Consider the following 12,490-nt stretch of genomic DNA (forward strand, 5'->3'; position numbering starts at 1 on the left):
TAACCCTGTCTGTGTCGTACCGTCCCTTAAAGAAAGCCACATAGAAGATGGGGGCGTAGGCCCTAACTCTAACCCCTAACCCCTAACCCTGTCTGTGTCGTACCGTCCCTTAAAGAAAGCCACATAGAAGATGGGGGCGTAGGCCCTAACTCTAACCCCTAACCCCTAACCCTGTCTGTGTCGTACCGTCCCTTAAAGAAAGCCACATAGAAGATGGGGGCGTAGGCCCTAACTCTAACCCCTAACCCCTAACCCTGTCTGTGTCGTACCGTCCCTTAAAGAAAGCCACATAGAAGATGGGGGCGTAGGCCCTAACCCTAACCCCTAACGTACCGTCCCTTGAAGAAAGCCACATAGAAGATGGGGGCGTAGGCGTTCATGAACTTCAGTAGGAAAGCCTTCACAATCAGATGCTGCTCAAACTTACTCTCTGTCCTTGGAATCTCTGGGAGAGGAGAGAGGGGGAATGGAGAGAAGAGGGATGAATAGAGGTAAGGAGGGAGGGATGGGGAGAGGAGGGAGGGATGGGGAGAGGAGAGAGGGATGGGGAGAGAGGAGAGGGGGAATGGAGAGAAGAGGGATGAATAGAGGTGAGGAGAGGGATGGGGAGAGGAGAGAGGGATGGGGAGAGAGGAGAGGAATGGAGGAGAGAGATGTCTTATTCAGGAGACCGTATGAAAAAATATTTGAGAAATCTGACGTAACACAACAGGACAGGTCAAAGACACAAACATCTAATAATCTGAATGTAGAGGTGTGTGACCCAGCTCCAACATGTAATAATCTGAATGTAGAGGTGTGTGACCCAGCTCCAACATGTAATAATCTGAATGTAGAGGTGCGTTACCCAGCTCCAACATGTAATAATCTGAATGTAGAGGTGTTACCCAGCTCCAACATGTAATAATCTGAATGTAGAGGTGTTACCCAGCTCCAACATGTAATAATCTGAATGTAGAGGTGTTACCCAGCTCCAACATGTAATAATCTGAATGTAGAGGTGTGTTACCCAGCTCCAACATGTAATAATCTGAATGTAGAGGTGTGTTACCCAGCTCCAACATGTAATAATCTGAATGTAGAGGTGTGTTACCCAGCTCCAACATGTAATAATCTGAATGTAGAGGTGTTACCCAGCTCCAACATGTAATAATCTGAATGTAGAGGTGTGTTACCCAGCTCCAACATGTAATAATCTGAATGTAGAGGTGTGTTACCCAGCTCCAACATGTAATAATCTGAATGTAGAGGTGTGTTACCCAGCTCCAACATGTAATAATCTGAATGTAGAGGTGTTACCCAGCTCCAACATGTAATAATCTGAATGTAGAGGTGCGTTACCCAGCTCCAACATGTAATAATCTGAATGTAGAGGTGTGTTACCCAGCTCCAACATGTAATAATCTGAATGTAGAGGTGTGTTACCCAGCTCCAACATGTAATAATCTGAATGTAGAGGTGTGTTACCCAGCTCCAACATGTAATAATCTGAATGTAGAGGTGTGTAACCCAGCTCCAACATGTAATAATCTGAATGTAGAGGTGTGTTACCCAGCTCCAACATGTAATAATCTGAATGTAGAGGTGTGTTACCCAGCTCCAACATGTAATAATCTGAATGTAGAGGTGTGTTACCCAGCTCCAACATGTAATAATCTGAATGTAGAGGTGTGTGACCCAGCTCCAACATGTAATAATCTGAATGTAGAGGTGTTACCCAGCTCCAACATGTAATAATCTGAATGTAGAGGTGTGTTACCCAGCTCCAACATGTAATAATCTGAATGTAGAGGTGTGTTACCCAGCTCCAACATGTAATAATCTGAATGTAGAGGTGTGTTACCCAGCTCCAACATGTAATAATCTGAATGTAGAGGCGTGTTACCCAGCTCCAACATGTAATAATCTGAATGTAGAGGCGTGTTACCCAGCTCCAACATGTAATAATCTGAATGTAGAGGCGTGTTACCCAGCTCCAACATGTAATAATCTGAATGTAGAGGTGTGTGTTACCCAGCTCCAACATGTAATAATCTGAATGTAGAGGTGTGTTACCCAGCTCCAACATGTAATAATCTGAATGTAGAGGTGTGTTACCCAGCTCCAACATGTAATAATCTGAATGTAGAGGTGTGTGTTACCCAGCTCCAACATGTAATAATCTGAATGTAGAGGTGTGTGTTACCCAGCTCCAACATGTAATAATCTGAATGTAGAGGTGTGTGTTACCCAGCTCCAACATGTAATAATCTGAATGTAGAGGTGTGTTACCCAGCTCCAACATGTAATAATCTGAATGTAGAGGTGTGTTACCCAGCTCCAACATGTAATAATCTGAATGTAGAGGTGTGTTACCCAGCTCCAACATGTAATAATCTGAATGTAGAGGTGTGTTACCCAGCTCCAACATGTAATAATCTGAATGTAGAGGTGTGTTACCCAGCTCCAACATGTAATAATCTGAATGTAGAGGTGTGTTACCCAGCTCCAACATGTAATAATCTGAATGTAGAGGTGTGTTACCCAGCTCCAACATGTAATAATCTGAATGTAGAGGTGTGTTACCCAGCTCCAACATGTAATAATCTGAATGTAGAGGTGTGTTACCCAGCTCCAACATGTAATAATCTGAATGTAGAGGTGTGTTACCCAGCTCCAACATGTAATAATCTGAATGTAGAGGTGTGTTACCCAGCTCCAACATGTAATAATCTGAATGTAGAGGTGTGTTACCCAGCTCCAACATGTAATAATCTGAATGTAGAGGTGTGTTACCCAGCTCCAACATGTAATAATCTGAATGTAGAGGTGTTACCCAGCTCCAACATGTAATAATCTGAATGTAGAGGTGTGTTACCCAGCTCCAACATGTAATAATCTGTATGTAGAGGTGCGTTACCCAGCTCCAACATGTAATAATCTGAATGTAGAGGTGTGTGTGTTACCCAGCTCCAACATGTAATAATCTGAATGTAGAGGTGTGTTACCCAGCTCCAACATGTAATAATCTGAATGTAGAGGGGTGTGTTACCCAGCTCCAACATGTAATAATCTGAATGTAGAGGTGTGTTACCCAGCTCCAACATGTAATAATCTGAATGTAGAGGTGTGTTACCCAGCTCCAACATGTAATAATCTGAATGTAGAGGTGTGTGTTAACCAGCTCCAACATGTAATAATCTGAATGTAGAGGTGTGTTACCCAGCTCCAACATGTAATAATCTGAATGTAGAGGTGTGTTACCCAGCTCCAACATGTAATAATCTGAATGTAGAGGTGCGTTACCCAGCTCCAACATGTAATAATCTGAATGTAGAGGTGTTACCCAGCTCCAACATGTAATAATCTGAATGTAGAGGTGTGTTACCCAGCTCCAACATGTAATAATCTGAATGTAGAGGTGTGTTACCCAGCTCCAACATGTAATAATCTGAATGTAGAGGTGTGTTACCCAGCTCCAACATGTAATAATCTGAATGTAGAGGTTTGTTACCCAGCTCCAACATGTAATAATCTGAATGTAGAGGTGTGTTACCCAGCTCCAACATGTAATAATCTGAATGTAGAGGTGTTACCCAGCTCCAACATGTAATAATCTGAATGTAGAGGTGTGTTACCCAGCTCCAACATGTAATAATCTGAATGTAGAGGTGTGTTACCCAGCTCCAACATGTAATAATCTGAATGTAGAGGTGTGTTACCCAGCTCCAACATGTAATAATCTGAATGTAGAGGTGTTACCCAGCTCCAACATGTAATAATCTGAATGTAGAGGTGTGTTACCCAGCTCCAACATGTAATAATCTGTATGTAGAGGTGTGTTACCCAGCTCCAACATGTAATAATCTGAATGTAGAGGTGTGTTACCCAGCTCCAACATGTAATAATCTGAATGTAGAGGTGTGTTACCCAGCTCCAACATGTAATAATCTGAATGTAGAGGTGTGTTACCCAGCTCCAACATGTAATAATCTGAATGTAGAGGTGTGTTACCCAGCTCCAACATGTAATAATCTGAATGTAGAGGTGTGTTACCCAGCTCCAACATGTAATAATCTGAATGTAGAGGTGTGTTACCCAGCTCCAACATGTAATAATCTGAATGTAGAGGTGTGTTACCCAGCTCCAACATGTAATAATCTGAATGTAGAGGTGTGTTACCCAGCTCCAACATGTAATAATCTGAATGTAGAGGTGTGTTACCCAGCTCCAACATGTAATAATCTGAATGTAGAGGTGTTACCCAGCTCCAACATGTAATAATCTGAATGTAGAGGTGTGTTACCCAGCTCCAACATGTAATAATCTGAATGTAGAGGTGTGTTACCCAGCTCCAACATGTAATAATCTGAATGTAGAGGTGTGTTACCCAGCTCCAACATGTAATAATCTGAATGTAGAGGTGTGTTACCCAGCTCCAACATGTAATAATCTGAATGTAGAGGTGTGTTACCCAGCTCCAACATGTAATAATCTGAATGTAGAGGTGTTACCCAGCTCCAACATGTAATAATCTGAATGTAGAGGTGTTACCCAGCTCCAACATGTAATAATCTGAATGTAGAGGTGCGTTACCCAGCTCCAACATGTAATAATCTGAATGTAGAGGTGCGTTACCCAGCTCCAACATGTAATAATCTGAATGTAGAGGTGTTACCCAGCTCCAACATGTAATAATCTGAATGTAGAGGTGTGTTACCCAGCTCCAACATGTAATAATCTGAATGTAGAGGTGTGTTACCCAGCTCCAACATGTAATAATCTGAATGTAGAGGTGTGTTACCCAGCTCCAACATGTAATAATCTGAATGTAGAGGTGTGTACCCAGCTCCAACATGTAATAATCTGAATGTAGAGGTGTGTTACCCAGCTCCAACATGTAATAATCTGAATGTAGAGGTGTGTTACCCAGCTCCAACATGTAATAATCTGTATGTAGAGGTGTGTTACCCAGCTCCAACATGTAATAATCTGAATGTAGAGGTGTGTTACCCAGCTCCAACATGTAATAATCTGAATGTAGAGGTGTGTTTCCCAGCTCCAACATGTAATAATCTGAATGTAGAGGTGTGTTACCCAGCTCCAACATGTAATAATCTGTATGTAGAGGTGTTACCCAGCTCCAACATGTAATAATCTGAATGTAGAGGTGTGTACCCAGCTCCAACATGTAATAATCTGAATGTAGAGGTGTTACCCAGCTCCAACATGTAATAATCTGAATGTAGAGGTGCGTTACCCAGCTCCAACATGTAATAATCTGAATGTAGAGGTGTGTTACCCAGCTCCAACATGTAATAATCTGTATGTAGAGGTGCGTTACCCAGCTCCAACATGTAATAATCTGAATGTAGAGGTGTGTTACCCAGCTCCAACATGTAATAATCTGAATGTAGAGGTGTGTTACCCAGCTCCAACATGTAATAATCTGAATGTAGAGGTGTGTTACCCAGCTCCAACATGTAATAATCTGAATGTAGAGGTGTGTTACCCAGCTCCAACATGTAATAATCTGAATGTAGAGGTGTGTTACCCAGCTCCAACATGTAATAATCTGAATGTAGAAGTGTGTTACCCAGCTCCAACATGTAATAATCTGAATGTAGAGGTGTGTTACCCAGCTCCAACATGTAATAATCTGAATGTAGAGGTGTGTTACCCAGCTCCAACATGTAATAATCTGAATGTAGAGGTGTGTTACCCAGCTCCAACATGTAATAATCTGAATGTAGAGGTGTTACCCAGCTCCAACATGTAATAATCTGAATGTAGAGGTGCGTTACCCAGCTCCAACATGTAATAATCTGAATGTAGAGGTGTGTTACCCAGCTCCAACATGTAATAATCTGTATGTAGAGGTGCGTTACCCAGCTCCAACATGTAATAATCTGAATGTAGAGGTGTGTTACCCAGCTCCAACATGTAATAATCTGAATGTAGAGGTGTGTTACCCAGCTCCAACATGTAATAATCTGAATGTAGAGGTGTGTTACCCAGCTCCAACATGTAATAATCTGAATGTAGAGGTGTGTTACCCAGCTCCAACATGTAATAATCTGAATGTAGAGGTGTGTTACCCAGCTCCAACATGTAATAATCTGAATGTAGAAGTGTGTTACCCAGCTCCAACATGTAATAATCTGAATGTAGAGGTGTGTTACCCAGCTCCAACATGTAATAATCTGAATGTAGAGGTGTGTTACCCAGCTCCAACATGTAATAATCTGAATGTAGAGGTGTGTTACCCAGCTCCAACATGTAATAATCTGAATGTAGAGGTGTGTGTTACCCAGCTCCAACATGTAATAATCTGAATGTAGAGGTGTGTTACCCAGCTCCAACATGTAATAATCTGAATGTAGAGGTGTGTTACCCAGCTCCAACATGTAATAATCTGAATGTAGAGGTGTGTTACCCAGCTCCAACATGTAATAATCTGAATGTAGAGGTGTGTTACCCAGCTCCAACATGTAATAATCTGAATGTAGAGGTGTGTTACCCAGCTCCAACATGTAATAATCTGAATGTAGAGGTGTGTTACCCAGCTCCAACATGTAATAATCTGAATGTAGAGATGTTACCCAGCTCCAACATGTAATAATCTGAATGTAGAGGTGTGTTACCCAGCTCCAACATGTAATAATCTGAATGTAGAGGTGTGTTACCCAGCTCCAACATGTAATAATCTGAATGTAGAGGTGTGTTACCCAGCTCCAACATGTAATAATCTGTATGTAGAGGTGTTACCCAGCTCCAACATGTAATAATCTGAATGTAGAGGTGTGTTACCCAGCTCCAACATGTAATAATCTGAATGTAGAGGTGTGTTACCCAGCTCCAACATGTAATAATCTGAATGTAGAGGTGTGTTACCCAGCTCCAACATGTAATAATCTGAATGTAGAGGTGTGTTACCCAGCTCCAACATGTAATAATCTGAATGTAGAGGTGTGTACCCAGCTCCAACATGTAATAATCTGAATGTAGAGGTGTGTTACCCAGCTCCAACATGTAATAATCTGAATGTAGAGGTGTGTTACCCAGCTCCAACATGTAATAATCTGAATGTAGAGGTGTGTTACCCAGCTCCAACATGTAATAATCTGAATGTAGAGGTGTTACCCAGCTCCAACATGTAATAATCTGAATGTAGAGGTGTGTTACCCAGCTCCAACATGTAATAATCTGAATGTAGAGGTGTGTTACCCAGCTCCAACATGTAATAATCTGAATGTAGAGGTGTGTTACCCAGCTCCAACATGTAATAATCTGAATGTAGAGGTGTGTTACCCAGCTCCAACATGTAATAATCTGAATGTAGAGGTGTGTTACCCAGCTCCAACATGTAATAATCTGAATGTAGAGGTGTGTTACCCAGCTCCAACATGTAATAATCTGAATGTAGAGGTGTTACCCAGCTCCAACATGTAATAATCTGAATGTAGAGGTGTGTTACCCAGCTCCAACATGTAATAATCTGAATGTAGAGGTGCGTTACCCAGCTCCAACATGTAATAATCTGAATGTAGAGGTGTTACCCAGCTCCAACATGTAATAATCTGAATGTAGAGGTGTGTTACCCAGCTCCAACATGTAATAATCTGAATGTAGAGGTGTGTTACCCAGCTCCAACATGTAATAATCTGAATGTAGAGGTGTGTTACCCAGCTCCAACATGTAATAATCTGAATGTAGAGGTGTGTTACCCAGCTCCAACATGTAATAATCTGAATGTAGAGGTGTGTTACCCAGCTCCAACTTGTAATAATCTGAATGTAGAGGTGTGTTACCCAGCTCCAACATGTAATAATCTGTATGTAGAGGTGTGTTACCCAGCTCCAACATGTAATAATCTGAATGTAGAGGTGTGTTACCCAGCTCCAACATGTAATAATCTGAATGTAGAGGTGTGTTACCCAGCTCCAACATGTAATAATCTGAATGTAGAGGTGTGTTACCCAGCTCCAACATGTAATAATCTGTATGTAGAGGTGTTACCCAGCTCCAACATGTAATAATCTGAATGTAGAGGTGTGTTACCCAGCTCCAACATGTAATAATCTGAATGTAGAGGTGTTACCCAGCTCCAACATGTAATAATCTGAATGTAGAGGTGCGTTACCCAGCTCCAACATGTAATAATCTGAATGTAGAGGTGTGTTACCCAGCTCCAACATGTAATAATCTGAATGTAGAGGTGCGTTACCCAGCTCCAACATGTAATAATCTGAATGTAGAGGTGCGTTACCCAGCTCCAACATGTAATAATCTGAATGTAGAGGTGTGTTACCCAGCTCCAACATGTAATAATCTGAATGTAGAGGTGTGTTACCCAGCTCCAACATGTAATAATCTGAATGTAGAGGTGTGTTACCCAGCTCCAACATGTAATAATCTGAATGTAGAGGTGTGTTACCCAGCTCCAACATGTAATAATCTGAATGTAGAGGTGTGTTACCCAGCTCCAACATGTAATAATCTGAATGTAGAGGTGTGTTACCCAGCTCCAACATGTAATAATCTGTATGTAGAGGTGTGTTACCCAGCTCCAACATGTAATAATCTGAATGTAGAGGTGTGTTACCCAGCTCCAACATGTAATAATCTGAATGTAGAGGTGTGTTACCCAGCTCCAACATGTAATAATCTGAATGTAGAGGTGTGTTACCCAGCTCCAACATGTAATAATCTGAATGTAGAGGTGTGTTACCCAGCTCCAACATGTAATAATCTGAATGTAGAGGTGTGTTACCCAGCTCCAACATGTAATAATCTGAATGTAGAGGTGTGTTACCCAGCTACAACATGTAATAATCTGAATGTAGAGGTGTGTTACCCAGCTCCAACATGTAATAATCTGAATGTAGAGGTGTGTTACCCAGCTCCAACATGTAATAATCTGAATGTAGAGGTGTGTTACCCAGCTCCAACATGTAATAATCTGAATGTAGAGGTGTGTTACCCAGCTCCAACATGTAATAATCTGAATGTAGAGGTGTGTTACCCAGCTCCAACATGTAATAATCTGAATGTAGAGGTGTGTTACCCAGCTCCAACATGTAATAATCTGAATGTAGAGGTGTGTTACCCAGCTCCAACATGTAATAATCTGAATGTAGAGGTGTGTTACCCAGCTCCAACATGTAATAATCTGAATGTAGAGGTGTGTTACCCAGCTCCAACATGTAATAATCTGAATGTAGAGGTGTGTTACCCAGCTCCAACATGTAATAATCTGAATGTAGAGGTGTGTAACCCAGCTCCAACATGTAATAATCTGAATGTAGAGGTGTGTTACCCAGCTCCAACATGTAATAATCTGTATGTAGAGGTGCGTTACCCAGCTCCAACATGTAATAATCTGTATGTAGAGGTGCGTTACCCAGCTCAGTGAGCCAGACGGCCACAGCTCCGTAGATCTCATCCAGTATCAGAATGACCACCAGGTTGATGATGACAGCGGTTGCCGTGACGGTGACTCGCACGTTAGACTTGATCTCCGGGTCAGGTGACATCGCCATTAGAGCGGATACGACGATACGATACACGATCACACCGAAAACCGCAGAGAACGTCAGCCCAAACTAGGATAGAGAGACATTACTGTATTAGTCCCACAGCCCAAACTAGGATAGAGACATTACTGTATTAGTCCCACAGCCCAAACTAGGATAGAGACATTACTGTATTAGTCCCACAGCCCAAACTAGGATAGAGACATTACTGTATTAGTCCCACAGCCCAAACTAGGATAGAGACATTACTGTATTAGTCACACAGCCCAAACTAGGATAGAGAGACATTACTGTATTAGTCCCACAGCCCAAACTAGGATAGAGACATTACTGTATTAGTCACACAGCCCAAACTAGGATAGAGACATTACTGTATTAGTCCCACAGCCCAAACTAGGATAGAGACATTACTGTATTAGTCCCACAGCCCAAACTAGGATAGAGACATTACTGTATTAGTCCCACAGCCCAAACTAGGATAGAGACATTACTGTATTAGTCCCACAGCCCAAACTAGGATAGAGACATTACTGTATTAGTCCCACAGCCCAAACTAGGATAGAGAGACATTACTGTATTAGTCCCACAGCCCAAACTAGGATAGAGAGACATTACTGTATTAGTCCCACAGCCCAAACTAGGATAGAGACATTACTGTATTAGTCCCACAGCCCAAACTAGGATAGAGAGACATTACTGTATTAGTCCCACAGCCCAAACTAGGATAGAGAGACATTACTGTATTAGTCCCACAGCCCAAACTAGGATAGAGAGACATTACTGTATTAGTCCCACAGCCCAAACTAGGATAGAGACATTACTGTATTAGTCCCACAGCCCAAACTAGGATAGAGACATTACTGTATTAGTCCCACAGCCCAAACTAGGATAGAGACATTACTGTATTAGTCCCACAGCCCAAACTGGGATAGAGACATTACTGTATTAGTCCCACAGCCCAAACTAGGATAGAGAGACATTACTGTATTAGTCCCACAGCCCAAACTAGGATAGAGAGACATTACTGTATTAGTCCCACAGCCCAAACTAGGATAGAGAGACATTACTGTATTAGTCCCACAGCCCAAACTAGGATAGAGAGACATTACTGTATTAGTCCCACAGCCCAAACTAGGATAGAGAGACATTACTGTATTAGTCCCACAGCCCAAACTAGGATAGAGAGACATTACTGTATTAGTCCCACAGCCCAAACTAGGATAGAGACATTACTGTATTAGTCCCACAGCCCAAACTAGGATAGAGACATTACTGTATTAGTCCCACAGCCCAAACTAGGAGAGAGAGACATTACTGTATTAGTCCCACAGCCCAAACTAGGATAGAGACATTACTGTATTAGTCACACAGCCCAAACTACGATAGAGAGACATGTGACTAGTGGTGTCTATTCAGCAGCCTGATGATAGAAACAGCTGACTAGTGGTGTCTATTCAGCAGCCTGATGGTAGAAACAGCTGACTAGTGGTGTCTATTCAGCAGTCTGATGGTCTGGGGGTAGAAACAGCTGACTAGTGGTGTCTATTCAGCAGCCTGATGGTCTGGGGATAGAAACAGCTGACTAGTGGTGTCTATTCAGCAGCCTGATGGTCTGGGGGTAGAAACAGCTGACTAGTGGTGTCTATTCAGCAGTCTGATGGTTGGGGGTAGAAACAGCTGACTAGTGGTGTCTATTCAGCAGCCTGATGGTAGAAACAGCTGACTAGTGGTGTCTATTCAGCAGTCTGATGGTCTGGGGGTAGAAACAGCTGACTAGTGGTGTCTATTCAGCAGCCTGATGGTCTGGGGGTAGAAACAGCTGACTAGTGGTGTCTATTCAGCAGCCTGATGGTCTGGGGGTAGAAACAGCTGACTAGTGGTGTCTATTCAGCAGCCTGATGGTCTGGGGTAGAAACACAGAGAAAGACCGAGAGAGGGAAAGACCGAGAGAGGGAAAGACCGAGAGAGGGAAAGACCGAGAGAGAGAAAGACCGAGAGAGAGAAAGACCGAGAGAGGGAAAGACCGAGAGAGGGAAAGACCGAGAGAGGGAAAGACCGAGAGAGGGAAAGACCGAGAGAGGGAAAGACCGAGAGAGAGAGAGAGAGACCGAGAGAGAGAGACAGACACAGAGAGAGGGAAAGACCGAGAGAGAGAGACAGACACAGAGAGAGGGAGAGACAGAGAGAGATGGGAGAGAGACACCTAGAAAACCTGAGCCTACGCCTTCACTATGATGAATCAAATTGGAACACACTAAACAAACAACAACACAAAGAGTTATCTATCCAAAACGGAGATGTGTGGGTAAACCACTTCTCAATCTTATTGGCCCTATAACACAGACCAAACAGCAAAAACATATACATTATCAAATACAAATCTTAGAATCAACTATTAAAGACTACCAGAACCAAATTATAGTACGACAGACCACGTATTCAACCTGTACACCCTAACTGGCAAACACACAAACCAAAACAAAGGCTAAGTCTTCTCATGCTTTGTTGATTTCAAAAAAGTGTTTGACTCAATTTGGCATGAGGGTCTGCTAGACACATTGATGGACAGCGGTTCGACATTATAAAATCTATGTACACAATCAACAAGTATGCGGTTAAAATTGGCAAAAAACACACATTTATTTCCACAGGGCCACGGGGTGAGACAAGGATGCAGCTTAAGCCCCACCCTCCTCAACATATATATCAATGAATTGGCGAGGGCACTAGAACAGTCTGCAGCACCCGGCCTCACCCTGCTAGAACAGTCTGCAGCACCCGGCCTCACCCTGCTAGAACAGTCTGCAGCACCCGGCCTCACCCTACTAGAACAGTCTGCAGCACCCGGCCTCACCCTACTAGAACAGTCTGCAGCACCCGGCCTCACCCTACTAGAACAGTCTGCAGCACCCGGCCTCACCCTACTAGAACAGTCTGCAGCACCCGGCCTTACCCTACTAGAACAGTCTGCAGCA

General features: G+C 42.7%; 1 protein-coding gene across 2 annotated transcripts in view; it reads right to left on the reverse strand.

Annotated features, from left to right (window-relative positions):
• Nucleotides 1–12,490, reverse strand: part of ano2b (anoctamin 2b) — a 191,303-nt gene that overhangs the window by 48,043 nt on the left and 130,770 nt on the right. For both annotated transcript variants that reach the window (XR_011666777.1, XM_071331598.1), the window contains 2 exons: nt 9,383–9,584; nt 334–445 (listed from right to left, as the gene is read on the reverse strand). Coding sequence is in view for 1 of the 2 variants with exons in the window: in XM_071331598.1 (XP_071187699.1) it covers nt 334–445; nt 9,383–9,584 (314 nt within the window). In the remaining variant the exon portion in view is untranslated. The remainder of the gene's footprint in view (nt 1–333; nt 446–9,382; nt 9,585–12,490) is intronic.

Source organism: Salvelinus alpinus, chromosome 11, assembly GCF_045679555.1.
Source record: "Salvelinus alpinus chromosome 11, SLU_Salpinus.1, whole genome shotgun sequence".
NCBI lineage: Eukaryota > Metazoa > Chordata > Actinopteri > Salmoniformes > Salmonidae > Salvelinus > Salvelinus alpinus.